At 28.6% G+C, this 24793-nt stretch overlaps 1 protein-coding gene across 3 annotated transcripts in view; it reads right to left on the reverse strand.

Moving 5' to 3' along the window:
* Positions 1 to 2841: 2841 nt before the first annotated feature.
* The window catches only part of LOC129921359 (uncharacterized), a 115468-nt gene continuing 93516 nt past the window's right edge, over positions 2842 to 24793 (reverse strand). For 2 of the 3 annotated variants that reach the window (XM_056003155.1, XM_056003153.1), the window contains 6 exons: positions 17177 to 17310; positions 10582 to 10716; positions 10354 to 10493; positions 9996 to 10282; positions 9425 to 9495; positions 2842 to 4767 (listed from right to left, as the gene is read on the reverse strand). In XM_056003155.1, the coding sequence (XP_055859130.1) occupies positions 3753 to 4767; positions 9425 to 9495; positions 9996 to 10282; positions 10354 to 10493; positions 10582 to 10716; positions 17177 to 17310 (1782 nt within the window). In that variant the 3' untranslated portion in view covers positions 2842 to 3752. The remainder of the gene's footprint in view (positions 4768 to 9424; positions 9496 to 9995; positions 10283 to 10353; positions 10494 to 10581; positions 10717 to 17176; positions 17311 to 24793) is intronic. The other variant, XM_056003154.1, reaches the window with a different exon arrangement.

Consider the following 24793-nt stretch of genomic DNA (forward strand, 5'->3'; position numbering starts at 1 on the left):
TTACAGTAACTATTTCTTCTAATTTATTTTTTTTATTTAATGTTTTTTTGTATGTACAAATATGTAAGTGAAGGTTCAAATATATGACTGATTCTCGGAAAGAAATCCCTTCACATTAACCAACTTTTTTTGTTTAAGTTTTTTTATTTAATATTTTTTTTTTATTAAATTTTTATCCGAGAAATGTTGTACAAAAATTATAACTTATATTCTAAAATATTTTTGTTTTTCTCAATAATTTGTTTAATGTTAATTTTTAATCATAAGTTGCGTTTGTATTTTGTTAATTTTTCACTTCAATACGTCATCGTGTTTCTTTTTGTTTTTATCCTTCATTATTTAAATTGCATTTAATTTTTACAATTTTATTAAAATATATAATTTTTGTTTTACTCTTGTTTTATTTTTTTAAGTATAATATTACTCTTCCCCTTAATTTTAAAATTTATTATTTTTTGTGTTTAAAATTATTTAATTTTTATTTGTGTATTGGTGTTGTATTTTATATTATTATTTTTATTTTATTCATTGCAGAAATAGAAGAAAAATGTTAACTATAGTAGCACTTGAGAAAAAAAACTTAAATAAATAAAAAAAATCTTATTGAAAAAATATTTCTTTGAAGAAATAAAAATAATAACTATTTTAAATGAATTTATTTTGTTTGTGTATATTATATCTTGAAGGCATTTATAAAGTTTTTTTAACTAAATGTTTTTGTATTTAATTCTAGTCTTAAAATTTAATTTTTTTAACAATATTGTTTTGATACTTAATCAATAATAATTGTGCGATAAAGTGATAGGTAGTTGAACTTACTATGTAAGGTATAATATAATGATTTAAGACCGCTAGTATTTTTTATTTTTCAATTTATACATAGTTTTTAAGAATTTAATTTTTATTATTTTTTTATAATGTAACAAAGGTGATTGGAAAATTTTTTGCAAATGTTAACACAATTTTTCAATTGGCACTTTTGAATTTTTTACTTTTTTTTTTATAATTTTGATTCGGATTTTTTTTTTCTTTATTAAAAAGTAACAATCGCATGATTTTAGTTAAAAACAAAATATGCAAAAAAAAAATAATGGACAATTTTTGGGAATAGAAAAGTGAAGTTTTTAATTAAAGTGGCAGTGTTTTTTTTTTATATGATTTTTATAAATTTTTTTCTTGCTTTGGTCCACTTTTAAGCCGGATATTGAAAAATCGATTTAAAATAAAAACAAATTAAGTTTTCTCTGTGATAAAAAAAAAAAATAAAATAAAAAAACAGAAATTGAATTTCAAAGAAAAAAAAGGGGCATGGAAAACGAGTGTTTTCGTCCCATTGATATAAAACACTAATTAGTGATTTATATCATTGGAAAGGTCTCGGTGAGTTGAGTAATTTTTTGTATGTCGTGGAAAGAAAACAGTAGGGAACAATTTTAAAATTTCTAAAAAAAAAAAAAAACTGTGGGGATAATTCTTTTAAATATTGTTTGGATATTGGCATTTTTCAACATTGAGTATGCAATTCTCGGTTTGTTACTTTCAAAAAATTGCATTTAAAAAACAGTTACTCGAGATTTCGTTGGGCTATGTGCAGGTTGGAAACATGTATTTCACAATTTTTCAATTGGTGGATAATGGAATTTATTATTTATAAATAAAGCAGCACAAATAACACCGAAAAAATGTTCCGTAATTTACTAATTTATTTTAAATACACTAGTTAGAGTAAAAAAATGTCGATTTTTGGCTGCAAATCAGTGAAAAATGCTCGTATTGAAAATATGATACAAAAAGAACTGATTAATTACTTGATTCAATCCACTTATATACATTCGAAGTTGATAGAAAATCCGCTATTAAAAAAAGTGTTTGGAATCAGCGAGAGATAATAAATTTATTGTTGGAGTTTTTTTCAACTAAATTTTATGAAACGTAATGGTACTGGATTTTTTTCATCGCATGAAAATATTGATTCAAGTCATTTGTGTCGTTAGATAGGAAATGAATGCTTTAAGAAATCTTTTGATGTTGGTAAAGATTTAGCAAAAAAAAAAAAATGTATTGCCATAAATTTATGACCGTTAATGATTTTTTGGTTAAAAAATTCAAACACAAGTTGATCGTATATCAGCTATAAAACCCTACCCATTTAGTAAAAACAAGAATATAATAAAGATGGAATTTTTGATGGAGAATATATTGGCGCAAAAAAATCTTTATTCTTTATAAAATGTAGAGTAAGAAGACAAGAAGAAAAATTTTAAAATTTGAACAAACACAGTGTGAATTATTAGAAGTTAGAAAAATAACACACAAAATAAACATTTTTTTTAAATATTGTTGACTTCGGGTAGATGAGTCATATCGGTTGATTTGAGTGACCAATTGGTTGCGTTCTATTAGTCTCTTGAGAACCAGTAGGGTACCTACCTTTTTAAAGACTGAAAACATTATGTTAATGATTTAATAAATAAATATTTCTATTTTTAGCCTTATAGTCTTTCATAGCGGTCTTGAATGAACATAAGTCAATGCATAGAAAATTGATCTTTCGAAGGCATATTTTGTATTGCTTTTAGTCAGAAGGAAAAATTTGGATGAAAAATGACAATAAAAAAAAAAAAAACTAAAATCATGCATCCTTAAGTTAAGTTTCCATCCAATTCATAACTAATTTATATATTCTATGTAGTAGATAACAAATTTATACAATTTGACAGGGTATAGTCATGAGAAGTTAGCAGCAAATGGGAATAATTTTCAAGCTGCTTTACTTACCACTGTCGTCCAATATTTTTTTTATTTTATGTTTTTTTTTCAAATCTTTCACAATTTTATCTATCCCATTTTTTGTTGTTGTAGTTGTTGCTGTTTTTTTTTGTGTATTTTTGTTTAAAAATTTAATTTAGAATTCTACTTTACTTGTTTTTATATTCACCTTTTATTGTAAATTTATTTTTTTTTTTTAATTGTAATTTTTTTTGTTTTTTATTTATTTTCATCTAATTTTATATTTTATTTAATAATTAATTGATTTATTCTATACTTTCTAAATGGTCGTTGAATTTTTTTCATGTATAATTTTATTATATATATTTTATTCTTTTTTTTTTAATTTAACCAATTTTTATTTTTTTTAAATTTAAACTTAACAAATAATCTTAATTCTAAATAGATATAAACAGAGATGTTATATAAAAACAAGGAAAAGGTTAATAATATTTTTTTTTTTTGTTTTTTTTTTGAAAGTCAAAGATAACAATTTATGGAATTTACATTCCATTTTATTTTAAAGAGTTTCCTAAAGCTTTTTTTTTCTTTTTTTTTTAAATTTAAATTTAAGTTTAATGTTTAACTTTTTTTACTTACAAACTTTTTTTAGTTTTTTTTTTTTTTAATTTAAGTTTAAAACTTTTATTTATTATTTTTATATCCCAAAAAGCTTGAACACGTTCCTTTATCGTTAACTGATTAAATTTTGAAAAAATATATAATTTGTTTTACAATTTAAGGTCCTCAAATTTTTGAGGAAATTAATTTGTAAATCAAATAAATTTCCCTTACATCCCGCACCTGGTGCAGACAATTTTTTTTTTTTATAAATTTATTACTCCGCATGGTGCCTTTTTATAAATGGTTACCAATCTTTTGAACCATCCATCGGTTTTTGACGAGGCTACCCATACACCTCAAAGGTTTTACAAATTACAATACAATAATGTACAAAGTACTCTGGCCAATGATCAGTGGTTTCAAGGCGGTTCTAGAGACCGTTCTATTGCTGGTTTACTAAGATAATCATGAATTTCGGACTCTGTGCTTTCGCTAAGTCGGAGGAGGTCTTCGCGACTGAGGCGTTCGAGGGAAACCTCTCGGAGGTTGGATCTTGAAATACTCACGTGTCGGCTATCGGTGTCGACCGAGATCCTCGGTGGCGAGGGCATCTTTGGTCGTTGTTCTAAGCCATCGAGACTTCGCTGACGGTGTCGCATAAGAGATAACGGTGGAGAACGGTTCGATGATCGAAAGCTCGTTCTTTGGCTAGATGTTTGGGGAGGACTGGAGTCTTCTATCGGCACAATCACTTCGTACTCACATTCACCGTATTTTGTGATGAGTTCTTCATGCATGCGTTCCCGGAGGAGAGCTTGAGCTCGATCTTCTTGACAAACTGGTGAAATTAGACCCTCTCGAAGCACCGGAAGTAGCTGAACTGTAGGACTATCAGTTGAATTGCTGCTGCTTTCTCCAGATGTTTCCTTCCCTCCCATTGGTTTAAAAGTATCCGAATTCAATGGAGCTCGTTTATTAAGATGTTTCTTTGAAGGTACCGTCAGCTCTTTCGCACTAAAAGTATCAAATTTAGTTTCTTCTATTTTATCGGTGGAAAGATCTTTAGCCGAGTAGGTTTCGAATTTAACAGTGCTGCCAGAGCCCGTATTTGTGGCACTTAAGGTATCAAAACGTCTACCGAAATCCGGTGGTGAATTGGTCAAATCACGACTTAAACGTCTACCGATTGTATCCAATCGATCACTAAGAATGCTATCGTTGCTAAAGCGACGCACATTTAAAGTTGACGAATTCGATCGGGAACGTTTGTGACGACTTGAAAAGAGTTTTGATCGAGGACTAGAACGTGGTTTGGGTGATCGAGAGTGTGGGGTTATGATTTCGGGAATTTGCATTGTTGGCGGATGACTTTCAGCTTCGGCGTGTTCTTTGAGGACTTCGAGCTTGGATTTCATTTTTTCTGCTTGTTGGACTCTATTGATAGTAGAAAATATGTTCGAAAAAGTACCAAAAATAGTGTAAAATGTTGTTATTTCATACAATTATAGCAAGAGTTCGTGCAATCATACGAACGCAAACTTACTGGCCCTTAACAAAACTTAAGTTGAAAACGAAGATACGTTTTTTATATCAGTGCTCTAATTTGACGGAAAAATGACGAAAAAAAAATTACACAACAATTGGTAATATAGACATGAAATTGCTAATTGAATTTTATAGTATAGGTAAAATAGTGCAAAAAATCAGAAAAAAACTTGGCAAAAAGTTTTCTTTTGGGAGAAGAACCAAGGATCTAAAAAGTCTATACAAAAATTGGGTGGTTGTGGAATATAATAATATAACACATGTTTTTAAGGTATTTGTTTGATGTTGAATCTAATGAAATAAAAATAAAGTCAATACGATTGCTTTAAGAGAAGTTATTGCCGATTAAAAACAAAAATATAACCAAAAACCAGGTGAAAACCACACTGATGAAATTCGGGATAAAGGTTTAACATCCATAAAGTTCTTAAAACTATATTTTTAGTGAAATGGTGTTTTTTTGAGGTGTTTGCGTTGTGTGTGAGAAAAGTATCATAACAGCTGACATAAATTTTGTGAATTTTTAAAAGTTGGTGAAAAAGTTTTGTTTGTTATAAGTACTAAGAATCTACAGAGTCTACAAAATTATCTTGAGTGAAGGGGTGTTTTTTTATTTTAAAGAAATGATGAAATTCGGAATTAGTACCACAAAAACTGGGACAAAAATGTTACACCAATGAAAATTGGTACAAATGTTTCATTGGCAACAGAAACCGAGGATGTAAGCAGTCTATAAAAATGTTTTAGGTGATAGGGTTGAAAATCCGTATTCGATAAAATAAATGGTATAGTAGGTACCCTTTTTTAAAAATGTTGTCTTTCCCATAGGAATTGCTAAGTAAAATTTAGGTGAAAGGGTGTTTTTTTTTCAAAGAGATGATACAATTTTTAATTGGTCCAAAAAAGCCAATGATTCGCGTAAAACACTTAAGAACTTAAGTATAAATGTTCGATTTGTCATCAAAACCAGACGAAATCAGACCGATTATAGATTTTACTATCTCTTCGAAAAAAACACACTTTCGCCTAATTTTGTTTATTTGTTACTTTTGAGGTTGTAAACAAGAATCTGAAGAGTCTATGAGAATATCATGGTTAAAAGGTTGTTTTTTTTTTTAGTGAAAACAAAATTGTTGATAGAAAGCAAGAATAAAACATTTTGAAGGATAATTTTGCTGAAGGATTATAGAGAGACAGTAAAATCTGTGTTGCAAAGCATTTTTAGCTGAATAAAATTTGTTTAATAGAATTTTTTTTCAATAAATATTTTATTTTTATTTAATTCAAAAGTGCCGCACTTTGATTTAACTATTTTCGTATTTAGACTAAAATCATAGTTCTTTACTTTGATACAAAGCGTTTTTGTTTGATTCTACAATTTTTTTTTGGCTCAGTACATATTAATTATCAATACACATTAGGGTGGGTCAAAAAAAATTGAAATTCTTTTTTTTTTTATTTGGCACTCCGAAAAATCAATTGCTAGATACCTCTAGAATATACACACCAAATATGAGCTCTAAATATTAATGGGAAGGTCCTCCGCTTCGCAATTTTCCATTTTTACATTAAGCTTCTACTAAAAAAAATCATTTTTTTTTAAATCGACTTTTTAGCATATTCTTGTAGGAAATTGAACGCTCTACAAAAAATGCCTTGTACACTTTTTTCGTTTATCTAACCGTTTAATAGATATTGGAGGTCCAAAAATCAAGAAAATCTTTAAAAATTCGTTTTTTGTTCTTAACCCTCTGTAGGCACACATCTTTTTTGTGACGTGATAGGCACACGGGTGCGAATTTGGTTTGTACTTTTTCACGTCGCTAGAACCTTTTTCAGTCTCAATATTTTATAGAGAATCATACATGAAATTGATGTAGAATTTTCCGAGGAATTTGAATATTGTATTTACAATTCCAAAAAAATATATTTTCACCGTCATAAAGAGACTTTTTTGTGACCACTTTTTTGAAAAATCCTTATTTTTTTATTGCCAAATTTGCACCCGTGTGCCGACAGAGGGTTAATTTTGTAACAAACTGAAAAATTATAATAATCACACGCGCAAGGAAATGATTGTTCCACAAAAAACACAAAAAAAGGTCCTATAAACTTTTTTCATTCTAAATATATTCGAGGTCAAATTTAAAAAAAAATTATAAAAACATTTTTTACTTTTCAAAGTTTTCTTATTCACTGAAAATTCATTATTTTCAAATTAACAAGATACACTTAAGAGCAAAAAAACGGAATCAAAAAAAATTATTTATTTTAAAAACAAAAATTGCAATGGATAAAATAATGTTTCTTCAAGTTTCATGGCCTCATTTAAAAGCTTGAAATTTTTACTTTTAATTGTTGGTGAAAACTTATAAATGCATACGATAGTATCATAGCTATCTGTCAATAAAATGCACTTAAATTTTTTAAAATGTTTAATTTTCCAGATACTCTCTGTTTCAGTTTCAGTCTTTTTTTCTTTACATGCTTCATTTATGTTGATTGGATCTTTATAAAGTGAACGAGTTTTTAAGTTCCTAGCACTGATTTAAAGCTTTTGTTTCAAGCTTTTTAATGGTGCAACTAACATTCATGTATGTCAATTTCATCCTGACCTATTATCGTTTAAACAGAACGAAAAGTTTGATTCCATTTTTTTGCTCCTAAGTGTATATTCTTGTAGGGGCTTGAACGTTCTACAAAAAATTTCTTGGAATCAAATTGATTGCTTTAACCGTTTAAAAGATAATCGTATCCAAATCGCAATGCATACGAGTCATAAGAAAACTACTGAAATCAGTGGGCATTGGTTTGGATACGAATATTTTCTAAACGGTTAAAGCAATCAATTTGATTCCAAGGAATTTTTGATAGTACGTTTAAGCCCCTACAAGAATATATCTACGTTTAAGCCCCTACAAGAATATATCTACGTTTAAGCCCCTACAAGAATATATCTTGCAAATTTGAAAATAATGAATTTTCAGTGAATAAGAAAATTTTGAAAAGTAAAAAATGTTTTTATAATTTTTTTAAAATTTGACCTCGAATATCTTTAGAATGGTTAGATTAATCAGAAAAGTTATTAAGACCTTTTTTGTGGAAAAATCTATTTCTTTCAAGAATATATCTTGCGCGTTTGTTTATTATAATTTTTTAATTTGTTACAAAATTAAGAACAAAAAACGAATTTTGAAGGATTTTCTCGATTTTTGGACCTCAAATATCAATTGTTAGATAAACGAAAAAAGTGTTTCATGCCTTTTTTGTAAAGCGTTCAATTTCCTACAAGAATATGTAAAGAAATTTGCTTAAAAGTCGATTTAAAAATAATTATTTTTTTTAGTAGAAGCTTAATGTAAAAATGGAAAATTGCGAAGCGGAGGACCTTCCCATTAATATTAAGAGCTCATATTTGGTGTGTATATTCTAGAAGTGTCTAGCAATCGATTTTTCGGAGTACCAAATAAAAAAAAAAAAAGAATTTCGATTTTTTTGACCCACCCTAATATATATACGTACATACATATAATGGCAACAAAAAAAAATTGAAAGATAAATTTATATTTTATTACGAAAAACTATGAAAAAAAAGTCAGGTTCATTCATAATTTGTGATTTTTACAAGACTGCTCGATTTAAAATCCGTGTTATTGTAGGTATTGGAGAAAGAAAATGGAGACCGTTTAGCAACAATATTAATCCTTTTATTTGAAGGTTTATTGTGTTTCTTCAAAGCTGATATGGCAGACAGAACGATTTTTTTCGAAACTATTGGGGATTGGTAAAGTTGAAATGTGCTACTCGTAAACTAGACACATCAAGTACCTTTATAAATAGAAATATTATTTAAAATACTTTTTTATTCTTGTTTTGGAAAGTAGTGTGTCGATATAGTTTCCAACCCAATAAACCTTTCTAGCGATTTTTTTTCTGATTACCTTTAATTTGCTTTGTGATACGATTTATCTAAAAAAAAAGAAGCTATTTTCAATCTCCTTATCCTTTTGGATTCATACATATCTGCAAAATGCGTATAATGTCATTAGATCACAAATTTCTTTAAGGAAATATTTATGATCCAACTGCTTCGGACAATAGATGATAATTTATTGCAAATATTCGTAAAAGGTTCTTAAGGTACTTCTGTTCAATGTTACAGATAACAAATTCTTACTGGAATAACTGAGAATCGAAAAAAAAGACTGAAATGATTCTTTTTAGGGTTTCATGAAAAAAAGAAGGATTTGGGGTGAATTGTATTGAATTTTGTATAACTTTAAACATATCCCAAAATAAATCAATAATCCCTACATTTTTTAAGATTTTAATTAAACTTCCGGATCTTCCCATGAACCTTTTAATCAATCTTATTTGCCATTTAAAAACACCAAAACCTAATGGAACTTCCTTCAAAAAAAAATTTAATTATTTAGCTATTTCATATTTTCATTAAATTAATCAATAAAAAATAAAGTTTGCACGAACTCTTACAAAAAAAAAAAACACTTAAATAATAAATTCAACAAAAGTGTCTTAAACTTACCTTCGAATTTCTTGAATCATTTCGAAAAATTGAGCCTTGCTCTTCCGGCGACGCCGCTGTTCATCTTCCTTCTAGAACAAAGTTGGTTATTCGAGAAAAAAGGAGGAGAACGAAAGACGAAAAAAACAGAAGAAAGAAAAAAACAAAGAAAAAAACGGATACACCATATAAATGTCACTGGAACTACAACACAAAATTTAAGTTTGGTTTTTTTTTTTTTTTCTAATTTTTTATACAAAATATTGATTGTTTTTTTTTTTTTTTTTGAGTCAGTGTGTGTAGAGAAGATATCCTTAAATTTTATTTTCAAAGAAACTCGAAGCATATTTTAATATAGAAGAATCCAAAAGCAGAATATATTTTTTTATTTTCAGCAACAGCAGCAGAAGAAGAAGAAGTGTGTGTATGTTCAGCAGAAAAAAACATTAAGAAAATGAAATGTGCATTTGTAATTGTTTAAAAAAAATAAAATACGCATAGGGTTTTTAAGCATTTTTACACAAAAATAAATAAAAAAGGACGAAAATAAAAAATCATACGAAACAACTTGATAAAATGGAATCAAACGAACCCTTTTTATGCTCTTCTGAAACAAACTAGCGATTTGTCCTTGCCGCAGGGTGTGGACCAATTCTCGGGCAGCATGATGGGGTGAAACCAGCTCCACACAATTGATGAACCGATATAACTTCTGGCTGAAGAACATGATATTTCGTGACCGCCAAACGGTGCCTTTGGGCTTGTGTCGGAGCTTGGGTAGCATGAATTTGTAGAACCAATGCTCGAAGATGAGAATCACAACTCCGACGGTGATGCCGAGACCAAGTAAAAGAAAAACCCCAGCTACAGCAGCGACCCCTGTTTGGATGAATGAAAAATGAGAGTTTTCATTTTTGTTGATTTTTTTTATGTCTGCCACTCAAAAGTACCTAAAGGTCGTGGCATGATGATATCACTGTCCAATTTGAAGCATGGCAATCCACCATACCATTTTTCAGCAAGGATATCCAAGTAGCCATTGCTAGAGTATTTTGCAATTAATGCTGATATGGAATCTTTGAGTGGAAAACTGTTTGCAGAGAATTTGATTATATAGAAAATGGTAAAAGTTTTTTTTTTCAGATGATATTTGTTTTAAGAAGTAATTTCGGACTTACCCCTTCTTCATGCCAATAGCATATGTATCTTCGACGTATGTTTCGCCAACCCTAAGCAAATTACAACCATGGTCGATGGCTCGGTAATAGTCTAGGATTGGAGTGTCCCCCAAAAGGAGATCCAGTGAACCGTTTCTATGCATAAGGAAAAAAAGTCAATAGAGATTGGTTAAGTAAAGAGAGGATGAGAGTAGCCAATTTTAATAAAGAAGTAATAATTTTATTAATGGACATTTGAAGGAGTGTTTGGCTTTTAAGCAAATAGGAAAAGTTACTATGGAATTCTGTCTGATTGGTTGTATAAGTGAATGGATATGTTTGAATGTAAATATTAGAAAGTCTTATTTAATAGACCAATACCAAGCATAATATACTCCCTAAATATTTCATAAAGGAATGAGTACCTAACAAGTTAAAAATGAAAATTGTCTCTAATAGCTTGCAACTAAGACGCATTTTACGTGAGAGGTCAATAAAAATATCAATAAAAACATTTTTGCACTTTTGCATCAGAGGTCTGGGGCAATACTTTTTTTTGCTTACAATTTTATTTTTTAATAATTTTCTTATGAACACGTTAAATTATCGTCCGTAAACCGTCCTAAGAGAAAACCAAATTTGTTTGAGATTTTTGTATGAAACATTTATGTACATAAGCCTTATAATTAAAATTTTCCAAAACAGAATTCTTAAAGTTTTCAGAATCTATTAAAAAATTACCAGAACTGCTCTAAAAATTTGTGCATCTATCGTTCAGAATTTGATGTAAGAATTATTTCATTTTTAGATATTTTAAAGCGATTGGTAAAGAACTTTTCGAGATTTGCTATTAAAAGCAAATAAACATGAGATATATCTACGGTGACCATATTTCTGGAAGCGAAACCCGGGACGGATAAAAAATTCGTTGGATCGTTTTAAAAATATTGATTTTTCAAAAAAAAAAAAAAAAAAAAATATTTTAAATGAGTTTTCATATTTTTTCCTTATTTTGACATCAAGATTTCCTAAAAGATTTTATGGGAGCGTTTTTATTGAAATCGTTTACGAAATCAAGAAAAGGGTTTTAAAATAATGTCAGTTAAAAACTTCTAAAAAAATATTTTTTTTAATCAAATCGGGAGAGCTGTTTTTTAAAATTTTATTTTTTGTAAATGATTTTGAAATTGTATGATCTTTAACACAACTTTTAACATGTCCTTAAAAGTTTTGAAACTTATCTGGGTTCTTTATCTTCTATATGTTTTTCTTTATTCGAAAAAATTTTACCTGGTGTAGCAACCTGACAAACATAAGCTGGAACTGAATAATTGACGAACATTTAAAAAAAACTAGCCTAGTCTAGAGGCGAAACAAAAATTTTCATACAAAACCAGCACCAAATTTTGCTTTTCGTTGCACAATACGCAGCTTAGGTAACGAAATTCTTACCTGTGCTAGAATATATGGAGAATTTTAAATAGTTTGTCACTCCCATTTATTATTTGTCCAGGAAATTTTTCTTGCAGCAAAAGTTTTTTGACTTTGGAGACTTAGAAAAATTTTCGTTTTGCTTCAGCAACGTACTGGGCTTAATGCTTTATCCAAAAATTAGAAAAGTTTTAATTTCCACCCACTGTTGTCTTGTTTTCCGTACAAAGTATTTAAAATATTGAATACAAAAATCAAATAATGTCCAAATACGGGACAATCACGGGACAAATTACAAAATACGACACACTTATGCGTCCCGGGTTTCTTGAATAGCTGTAGAAATACGAGACAGTCCCGGGTAAACTGGGACGGATGGTCACCGTAGATATATCAAACACGTTGATTTCAGCTTAAGATTTTTCTCGAAGAAGAAAATAGATATTTAAAAGATCTAAACAGACAAAATTAAGTTCTTTGAGAAAGCGTTATAAATTTAATTAAAACAAATAACACTAAGAAATAACCTCGAAAACCTGGTAAAAAGCGGCATTTTCGATTTTCTAGCGGGAATATCTCAAAAACTTGATGTGATAGAATTTTTCTGATTTCGGAGTCTCAGCACACAAAAAACCTATAGAAAAGTATACCTAATTTGTCGTTAGAGGGTTAAATTAATAAAAACTGAACATTTTTCAAGATATTTTTTTACATTTTCGACATTTTCGTTCGAAAACTTAGGTTTTTAAAAATCAGAGCTAAATTTAACATACGGTCTGATGTATATGGTTACTGTACTATTTATCGCTTTCAAAGAATTTATTAAAAAAAAAAAAAAACATCAATATGTCCATTAAAAATATCAATAACTATTTTTGTGGATTTTCTTAGTGAATACTAATTTTGTTAGCATATAAGGGTCAAAATCATGGAGGTGGGAATTTTCGATGACCGAATTCTTAAAAAATCAACTTTGTTTTATGATAAAAATTTCATGCTCAAATGTTCGCTTTAGCCATAATTTGTCGGTTCATGAACGGGCAGAGCACAAAAATGTATATTTTTCACTTTACCGCAAAACCCCAAAAATTAGTACTAGAAAAACGTTCCTCGAAATGGTGGTAATCTCTTCAAAACAACTTTAGGGGTCTAGAAATAGTATCAATGTGAATGATACACTATTATATTAAGGTAGTAGGTCCTAAATTAATTAAATATAACTTTATTTCTTAAGACAGAGACCGATTTCTACAAAAAAAATGCTTTTATGCACCTCCGAAACACTTAGGCCATAAGCAATTTTTTCTTTTGTTTTCTTGTAACTTTTTTGATAAAAGTGTATATTACAGCCATACTTAGATAGATTACTGAGTAAAAATACCCAAAAAATGCAAAATTATGAGTGTAAGACTACATTATTTATTCAGATTCTAAGAGCGTTCCCGGAAATGACGTTTTGACCATAATTTATTTTTATTATTTACCTATGTCACAAAGTTAAACAAAATATTTTTGAGATTATATTGCAGTTACCTCGATTTTTGATCATAATATCACCAAAAAATTAAAATTTCAATCTAACTATACCATAAAACAAGCGTTCCCGGAATGACGGTTAATTGATGTACGCTACTTAAAAATGAAACTAAAACTAGCTTCTTACATACATTTTATATATTTATCCATAAAAATAAGCGTGGAATGATAAATCTATATAAAATCAAATTTAAAAACTGCTTGCAGCACAATTTGTACGTTAGATGATTTAAATATTGATACATTAAGAAATGTTGGTTTTATGCGTCATTTTTCTTGGGACAACTTTTATTAATGTATAAAAAATAACAAAACTTAATTTTTTTGTAAGAGATGTACCAATTTATAAAAAGTATTGTGTATATGTAGTATTTAGAAAAGAAATACTTAAAAATAATTGACTTTAATGTGTTTTTAAGTCATTTGAATATCAGTTTTTGAGTTATGGACATGTACAAGAATGCTGATTTTGGGTATATAAGATGCAATAAAAAAGAAATTTAATCTTTTCCAACCGAAACAAATATATTCTTAGATGCGTGCCTACTATTTTAATTGGTAAATGAGAAAATAACTTTAAATAAATGTTATTTTGATTTAAAAAAGTGCCTGGACATCAAATTTTCCACCTCCATGATTTTGACCCATAAATCGTACACCAAAACATAATGTTTTCAAAAGGGTGAATTTGGTTTAAAAAAAAAAAAAAAAATTCAAAAAAAAATTCAAAAAAAAATTGGAAAGAAATTACCTAATGTATTATATTTTGGTCTTTATTTTTTTTTATTGGACAGAAATTTTTAATCCCCACATAAAACCAAAATTACAAAAAAACTAATCTTTATTTTTTTTTATTGGACAGAAATTTTTAATCCCCACATAAAAACAAAATTACAAAAAAACTAATCTTACAAAAAATAAATTGATTTTTTTTTTAATTTTGAAAACTTCAACATTTTCGGACGCTCCCGAAAAACCCCTAATGAATTAATAACGTATATTTCTTTTTTAATGAGAAACCAATACATTTCTGATTTTGCACACTTAAATTTCTAATAAAATTAAAATGATACAAGTGTAAAAAGAAGCTATTAAAATACCCTGTTTTTTTTTTACAATTTAAAAAAAATAAGCAAAAAATCCATTTTTAAAAATCTACAAAATTTATTAATATTTACCCAAAGTGTTTAAAAAAGTATTGGAAAAAAAAGATTACATGACAAAGTTTCGGCCAATCCAGTTTTCAATATAAAAATGTTAAAAACAAACATGAATTCCTAAAAGGTTATAATGCACCAAAGTGAGAAGGAAACTATATGGAAAAAACAGTATTTTTGGGTTTTCACCGTAATTATATTGGGTGCAGGGTCGAAAGTCCACAGGCCAAAAGTCCATAATGGACTATTGGCTCACTACACCGAAAAAACCCAATATCAATTTAACATTTTTTAAATATCAGCCAAAAATGCTCTATAAAATGTGTTTTATGATATTTAAAATGTCAAAACAACATTTTTATTATCAGGATGATATTTAAATGTCACATTTTGGAATTTTTTTTTGATATTTTATTATCATTTTTTCATATCAATTTCTCATTCCAAATTATTGAAAAATATTAAATAAAAAATTCTTAATGTGTACTAATTTAAAGGCGCTTTGTGTTTTTTCGAAGTAAAATGTATGATTTATTGAGAAAATTTGATCGGCACTAAGATTTTACTTCACATAGTTTGCTAGAAAATAACAAAACAATTATATCACCTATGCTATAATAGAAAAAAATAATATCAATAATATCATAATAATTTTGGAAAATTACTTTAATACATATGTATTCAAAACTGGAACAATTGTCAATTTTCGAAAGTTTCTTCATTAAAGCCTGGTACTCTGTTCGAGATAAATTTTAGCTCCCATACAAATTATCGAAAATTTTTAGCCGAGCTAAAATGGATCCCATACAAATTATCGATAACTTGTATGGAAATTTTATCTCGGCTAAAATTTAGCTCGATCTGCGTACCAGGCCTAAATGTTCAATTGGTGTCATGAAATTAGTCCAAGTGAAATAAGACTTTCAAAAATTGGTTTTACTTCAATTTTCAACATTTATAAATATACAATTATTCAAAAGCTTTTTAAAACATTTGAATAATAATTGAAAACATTGAATGAAAAAATCCCGTTTTGGCAATTGTATGATAATACCGCACACCAATGATATTTATGTTATAACTCGGTGAACGCGAAATGGAAAAAAATTTCCTCACATGAGAATCTATTTAAATTGCACAAGCCAAACGCGAAGCGGAACAAAATTTTGAGGTGTGAAAATACAAACTCGTGCGAATTTTTTTCCGCATCGCTTTCCCCAATTAATTGGGATTTATTTGTTTTTATAATCTCCATGTGATAATTAATTAGCCCGCTTTGTTTGCGAGATAGTTCCCCAAATAATTATCACTATGAGACTCCAAACTAATCGTCTTTTGAAAAAAATTTTGTTCTTCTTTGCTTTGTGCGAGTTTTCGAAAATTACTTCAATAAGCTTTACAAACAAAACTAGAGTCAGTTAAGAAAAATAACATAAAGTTTTCAAAAAAAAAAATTAAAAAAAAACTAAAAAATCAATTTCCAAATATTGTTGAAAAAAATTAACGTTTAAACATTCTTTACATTATGGAGTTCTGGCTCACTTTTTTGTGGGTTTCTGACACCCTTGGGTGGGTTGTAAGTCCATAATTGATTTGTGGACTTATAACCCACCCAAGTGAGTCAGTAGTCCATTATGGACTTTTGGCCCGTGGACTTATGACCCTGCACCGGTCTATTGATCTTTTATTTTAATAAAAAAATGTATAAGCATTTTTTATTGCCTAGGCCTAACCTTGATTAAAACATTTAAAAAATGATGTGAAGTTCTCTTCAAATTTGTCATGCAAAAAAACTTTATTATTATTTTTTTTTTTTCTTTTTTTCTTTTATAAATTAGTTCTCTTGCAACATTCTAAACTTCAAAAATATGGAAAAATGTGTTTTAAAACAAAATATAAGCTTTCAAAAGTATTACTTTTATTATTATCTAAGTAACGATGATTCATGTCAGCGTATTTCTCCGCTTTTATTAGTCAAAATACATCAAACATTAAAACATGATATTCTCTAAGTTATTAATATCAATGTTTAAACTCTAAATTCAATGTTATACCTACGTAGTAGAGAAATTATGGCACCGACTAAGATAGTTTTATTTTAAAAATGTGTAGTAATCTCTTGTTTTTAATAAACCATAAAATGATTATCTTATTCAAATGAAACATTTACTTAATAAAGATTTTACCTTAATGAAACTTTAATCTCAAAGGGATAATAAAATCTAACAAAACCTCTCACTCTTAAAAAACTTTTCCACCCACAATCTCCGTCACGATTTTATTTCAAAAACTAAAATCCCACAACTAAAGTTACCCATAGATTAAAACCTACAAAACACCCACAGAGAACACAAAACAGAACAAGTTTTTTGATACCATTTATATAATTATATTATTATCTGCAGTCGAGATCCTTCTGCTAAATAAACCTCCCGCATCCTTCCATCTCAATTTTTGCGTGACAAAATATAAAACAAACATTCATTACTCACTTGAGTCCTCGAATCCCATCTTCAATATTCATAAGCGAGTACTTCTTGATATGCTCCCATTCGTGAGGACGATGTTGTTTCATAAACGATTCTGTAGATGATGATACTGGTGCTCCAACGCGTTGCTTAAATAACTGCAAAAGACATTAAACCAGAACAAAAAAACAATGAAGATAAAAAAAAAAAACAACGACAAAAAAATGTTTTTAATGAAAATTTATTCAATTTAAGGATAACAAGCAGGAGTAGCTGCAAATTATATCATTTTCAACAACAAGGACACAAACAAAAAACAGTAGCAGTTCTGTTTTGATCCTGTGGATAATAATTTGGTGAAAATATCGTAATTTAATAATTATTATCACTTAGGGATTGAAACATCCTTAAAACACAGGACAAAAAGGACATCAACCCTCGTTTGTTTGTTTAGCTGTTTTTGGTTTATTTTGTGTTGATCAATTGACTAAGGAATCGTTGTTTTATTCAAGAACATACTCCAGCTCAGGTCCTGGTTGATGATGGCGGACAGAAAAATATATTGTCGCACGTCTCCTTGAGCGGATTATACTGACTACCAGAGAATTTTTTTTAACAATCTTTTACTTTCATTCGAATTGATAAATGTTTGGCTTAGAAATGTCAGAAGAAAGAAATAATATTTTTTGGTGGCCATTTTTTTTTTATCATTTTCATTTTCTGTTTTTCGTTTTTATTGTTATGCGTTATTTTTTTTTTATTTTGAGTAAACAATTCTCAAGAATTACTTTTGCCAATGATTTTTATGTAGAAGATTGTGTACGGACGACCCGTCAATAAATCACTGGGCTTTATTGTAACAGAGTATTCATTTCCAAAAATGGTTTGGGAGAATGGTTTGGATTTCTGTTTATCTGGCATGACACTCGATTGTGGTTTTTGGGAGATATCGAAAGCTTTTATACTTAATTTCCTGACACACACAAAAAGAATAACAGAGGTTGAATGGTCTCTTTTGATTTAAGGTAATATTATGGTATTTTTTTTGGAGAGAGAATTCAGAGAAGTTCACTCTAAAGTAAATCTTCTGTAGTCAACTTAAAAAACATTGAAATAGTCATATTGACTACAAAAAATAGTCAATATGATAACTTTTGGTGGTTAAAATTACAATTGCGGTAGTCAACATGGCAATTTTGATGTTCTCAAGTGGTGGATAGATTTTCATTTTTCGTTGCAAAATTAAAACTTCCGAGTTTCAATAGGGGGAAGTGGTCACCCTTCGTACACGGTCACCCTTCGTACAGTGAGCTTAAAACAAAAACTAAACGGTATTCAAACACGTGCTTACTAGTGTGCATAGACATAGTAGGCGCCGAGCTGCTAGATAAATTTTGAATCCTAAGTGCAACGGATTCGGTCGCCACAAGACTTTTAGTGTTTTTTAGTGCTCTGAGTAATTTTTTTATGTACATTTGATGTCATGTTGTGTTTAAGTTAATTATGTTTTTGGCTAAACAGTAATGAAGAATTGTTGTTTAAAGTGTTAAATTTGTGTTTTAATTATAAATATTGCAAAATCTCAGTACATTTTTTCAAAAATCGATTTTTCTGCATTATGTACAGCTTGGGGAGCATTCGTACAGTCAAACATGGGGCACATTCGTATGCATACGTATGCCCGCCAGTAAATTTTCTTGAGCAGATAACAATCAAAACACGGAGTTACAGTTTTATTGAAATGAAATTTAAACCTCTATAATAAGTTTTTCGCATTCTATAGTAAATTAAGGTTGGTATTTTTATATATGTAAATAATAATTTGTTTCAGAATCATCGAATCGCGAAAAATTAAGTTTTTTATTTGTTTTTGTTTTTTTTCTGATTCAAGTTCAATTAATTAATAAATTAATAAGTAATTAAATGTTTTAAAACTCATATTTGGCATTTGACAAATCAAAAGTTAGTCAAATTAACGTTTAAAATATCCTGTACGAATGTACCCCATGTGCTGTACGAAGGTACCCCACGGGTGGGGAGGATTCGTACAAAAATCTAGTCCCAGTAAAATGGCTATAACTATTTAAGCCTTTGACTTGGAAGTGTCAAATATTTTTGTAAAGTGTAATAATATACATATTACAAATAAAGTCCATTTTCTCGAAGCTGGAGTGAGTAAATAAATAACTAAAAATAAATAAGTAAAAACTGTACGAAGGGTGACCACTTCCCCCTAAGGTTTGTTGACAGTGTTTTTCAGAAATTTGAAATTTTCTTTTTTTTTTTTTAATTTATTTTGCTTGTTATTTGCAATGAAAAATTTAGTATATTTTTATTTTTTCTAAAAAAAAAATCAATAAGGTCTGTATTTAACAAAAAATGATTTTGCAATAGAAGAGAGCAAAAGTGGAATTAAAAACATGTTTTTTTTGATCCATCCATTTAACAAAACTTCAAGATTCTATAATATTTGATTATAGTTCATCAAAAATAGGCGGATACCACGCCCCCTGAATGAAAAATCTCAAATTTTCGATTATTTCTTTTATATGCACAACAAATCGCTTGTATTTTTAAGGAAACAATATTAAATCAATTTGAATTTTGGCCATAACTGGAGTTAAAATAACTTTTTTTTTTGTATTAAACCTCAAATAGGCAAAAATGGAAGCTGATTTTTTAGTAAATATTAAATTTTAGTTGGGCTTAGTCCGTGCACTTTCATGGGAAATGTAATATAACTCAAAATCCAAAAATTGAGCCAAAAACAGCTTTGTGAAATCTTAAAATTTTGAAATATTGAAAACATTAATAAATCATAATTGCTATAAAAATAATCAATTTTTACAATACTTCACAAAACAAAAATTAATTTTTGAACTAGGTTTTTAGATTTTAACAGCAAAACTCTTAAAATTTTCATAAATAATTTTTTTTCTTTGTAGTCCAGTAATTTTAGGTTTTATCTGCGGAAAAATTCCTACTGGGTTGAATTTTGGTATACAGCTTAATGACGGCTTTGTTATGAAGATGTGAAAAATCGACATTGATATTGTGTCCGCGTTAAGAGTTATAGGGGTCAAAAGGTCACGAAAAGTATCTCGCGACCTATTGATCGGAGGTCATCAAAGGTTATATAAAAATTGATGGTCGTGAAATTATCTACAACATATGCCCAGCACATTTTTCTGTAAGATGAACCGTTTCGCAAGTAGAGCGCAGAGAAGGTGACTAGATTGCACTCACATACGAAAAAATACATATTTTTGGTTTATTTTGCTTGATTTTTGAGGTTTTTATCGAAGTAGCTTAAATTTTTTTAGTTTTATTAACTTATCTTATTACGTAAATACGAATTAACTAAAAAAAAATAAAAATGTACACGTTGGGATAAAAAATATTATGCAAAAGGGGGAACCACGTTTTTTGGAAATGTTGTATGTTTCCCTTTTTTGTAAAATAAGTGCCTTCATTATTATTTCCGCAGATTGGGCTTAAAAATGACTAAAATGACTGGGCTATTAATTTTAAAAAATAAACGAATATCTGACTACCTTTATTAGCAGAGTTCTTCGAACGATTTTAAAATTTTCTTTTAAAATTTCCCTATAAAAAAAATTTTAAGCGGGAGCGTTTTGGAATCCCGCTTTTTAAAATCCCGTTTTTCGAAAGTCCCGTCTTCTGAAATCCCGCTTATTTAAAATCCACATCAATTATAATACCGCATTTTAAAATCGCGTCAAATCCCGAAAATCCCGTTTTTTTTTACAAAATACATGCTTAATTCACAATAAAAAAAATCATGATAAAAAGACAAAAAATTAGTAAAACTGATTTTTTGCGTCGTAAACGTAAAGTCTACAGAATATGTACCTTCAACACATTATAAAAACGGTATTTCTTTTATAAAAACATAAAATGATTAAAAGCTTAAATTGAGTTCACAAGTAAAATAAATTTCATTTATTTAAATATCAAAATTATTGAAATGCATCCAAATATAAGTTGAAATGTTAAATAAATATATGTTATATAAATATGTTATATAAATATACCTATTTAAATTAAATTTCTTTTTGTTAATTGATTTCTCTTTAATATAACATTCCTTACATTTTCATATTTTTTTTTATATATTATATTTTTTGTTAAAGGTTTTAATTAAATGCGTTTAGAAAAATCTCCCATTTTTGAATTTGTTTTATTTTTTTATCATCCCGATTTTGCAATCAAAACTAGTTGTTTTATTTTAAAAAATCGCGCGATTTTTAAAAATAAAACAACTAGTTTTGATTGCAAAATCAGTATAATAAAAAACGGGATTATTAAAATCGGTATTATAGGAAACGGGATTACAAAAAGCGGGATTTTAAAAAGCGGGATTATGAAAAACGGGATTTTAAAAGCCAGATTTAAAAAAACGGGAATATAAAAAGCGGGATATCGAACCCAACCTATTTTAAGCACACGCGAAATATGGAATATCGTAACGACTTTTAAAAATTTGGTCCACTGTGCGGCGATTGTGGACCGACTTTTTAAAAACGATTAGTCAACCTACTCCAGCAATTAATCATTTCACAGAATTATTGCCCTTTGCATTATAAAAAAAGAAATTATCCCTGAGTCACTATGGCGTATGTGTAACATTTTTTTCTATTGTAAAACTGAAAACTTCAATATATTTCTATTGAATGAGTTTACTATTCATACTAGCTGACATTTGAATAAGGAACCAATCTTAATTAGCCTAATTTCTACATTCTTAGGAAATCACATTTTCTTATTAATTTTCAAAAGGCTTATAACAACACGAACACGTTTTTTAAACATCAACTAACTTGATCGAAAACTACTTCAGGTATCATTAGCAATATTTTTTTCAATCCTTAAAGTTAACAAGAAACTTTTAATAGCTCTTCCACCAAGTAGAAAATAACATTCCTCGTTATTTCCTTATAAATACCTATACTTCCTCAACGTTGAAGCTTCTTCCTGTTCGACATCATGAAAAAGGCAAAAATAAACTTGTAAAAATCACCTTTCCTCTCTTATACCTTAACCTCAAACTAACCTTATAACTACTTTTTAAAAGACTCGAACTCATGTCAAGAAAATTAAGCATAAAAAGCCATAACCAAAAGCACTTCTTGGTGTGTTGAGGTGTTTTCTATTTTAATTTTAATTTTTTTTTTCTCTTCTTTTCTGTTTAACAAGAGTAGGTACTTGTACATCGAGAATGTCCTGCTGTAAAGTGTATAATGAAAAGAGGTCCTTGATTCTTTAAAGCTGTGGGAAATTAAATTTTCCATCCATAAAAGGCTGAAGATGTAGCAAAAGCAGCAAGTTCCCCTTTTATTGGACAGCTCTCGTGCGTATGCAATTTTATTTTATTTAACATTCGCCTCACACAGAAATTGAAGCGCAAACAAAATTATATAACATTTTCTATTTTATGCGAGTGTACTTTGAGTGGGGAGGGAGTCCTTTTCTTTTGCTGTGTTTTTCCGTTTTTTTTTTTCTCCTTTTTTTTTTTTTTAATTAAATGTTGTTGAGGGAAAGTCATTCATGGAAAAAGTTTTTTGCTATGTTCACAGCTCTTTTTACGGCCGTTGAATACTACAACATCCTAGAGAGTGAAATGAGGTCAGGGCATCATCAGGAGCCGAAGGAAATGAATATAGGGGTTGGCGGTAGTCAAAGCCACAGAATTCCGCCTCCGTTTCTGTTGTTACCGTCGTCGCCGCCGCCGTTATAGTATTCAGTGGAATACTAAACAGCCGGGGCTAATTTGGTTCCATGCATTTGGCATTTATTTAAAAGGATTTCGCGGATAGAGAAAGCATTGTTTGTTTTTTGAGTGTTTTTGTTGTATGTATGTGTGTTTTTTGTATTTTTGTAGGTCCTGTGGCGTTTTTAAGTCAACATTTTTATAGTTTTTTTTTTTTTTTGAAAAGATTAGAAAAATGCTTGGTGCGAACAGAAAATACCATTTCCAGATTATAGGTGTTTGTGCACGAAATTAATTTCGAAAAGGGGTTGAATTGTTTATTAGTGCACTCGTTTATTTTTTCAGAGTTAATTTTTTTTAATGACATTGAAATGAAATCCACGTTTTTGTATGGTCTTCTAGGAAACGTGCCGAAATTTTATTTGAATTTTTATTAAAATACAATTTGATAGGAAAGTGTTCGAGGAAAAACACTTTTGTTTGTAATAGATTACCTAAATTTATTTAGGATTGAAAGCGAAACTAATTAACCCTTTTTATAATCTAATAAGGCCTCAATCAAATAAAAATCAGTTTACAATGACGAAAAAGGACAAAATTTAAACTGAAAAAAAGTGGAAACCAATTGTACAAAGAGGAAATCAACCTAAAAAAAGGGTATCGATACATTGTATATAAATTCCAAAAATTTATATACAAAAAATTTATATACAATGATCGATATTTTATTGAGACAAATTGACATCCGTACTTTTTTGAAAATCGGATCAGTTTTGCACCTTTTCAGTTTTTTAGCTCATTTTTGTTTTACTTTTTTGGCCAAAGATATGCTAAAAATGAATAGAGTATCGAGATTTTATCAACAAGAAGCGATCGATGTTCTTTTTTCAACATCGATTTTATTTAACGGCAGTCAGTGGCCGAAATCCATTGCAGTGGATAGGTTTTTAAGGGTATTTTTGACTCTTTTGGTCGAAAAATAAAAAAAAAAAATTAATTATACTAAGTGGACAGAAATAAAAGAGCTGCCATATTGACTATTTTGATAGTTAAAACAACAAATTGTCAACATGACAATTTCCTATAGTCAATTTTACAACCTAAATTTTGTCTACAACTCGGTAGTCAATAAAATTATATCGTATTGAAAATAGAAATGTTAGATTAAAAACGAGTAATAGATACGAAGACAGCATGGAGCCTTGGGGCGCACCAGCATTTACTTTGTAGGTTTAAGACTTGAATCCATCCTATACGACATGTAATGAAAGGTTTCCAGTCCAGGGAGGAAGAGATTTATTGATACCAAATGCATGCTTTTTCGAAAGAGTAGCAGGATGCCAATCTCTATCAAATGCCTTTGAAATATCAAATGCAACAATCTGACTTTTTCGAAAACTATTAAACGATTTGTTCCACTGTCCAATTTGCTGGTTTTATCTCTGACTTTTTGTTTAAATATCTTTATAGATGGTTACACTACAAATATTTGTTCAAAAAATTGTTCAATTAGAACATTTTTTTTTATTTTTGACAATTTTCTCAAAACTCATGCATTTTTAGAATGCATTTTTAGAAAAAAAAATTCAAAATCGTTAGAGCCTTTTTAATTTTTTTTTAAATTTTAAAATAAATTTTGTATGCCATTTTGTAGAAACTTTTAATCCACACGTAAAACCAAAATTTCAAAAAAATTAATATCACGTTTTCGAAATTTTTTTTTTTTTTCAAAAAAATATATTTTTTTCAAAATTTTGTTTTTGATTTATATTTAAGTAATATAAAGGTTTTTGCATAAAAAAAATCGTTAAAATTGAATTAGTAACTTGGAAGATAGTTTGACATTTTAAAAAACGGTTCTATGGGAGGTACCGTTAATAAGGATTTTTGAAAAAAAACTTTCTTCATTA

The sequence above is a fragment of the Episyrphus balteatus genome, chromosome 1, assembly GCF_945859705.1.
Source record: "Episyrphus balteatus chromosome 1, idEpiBalt1.1, whole genome shotgun sequence".
Lineage (NCBI taxonomy): Eukaryota > Metazoa > Arthropoda > Insecta > Diptera > Syrphidae > Episyrphus > Episyrphus balteatus.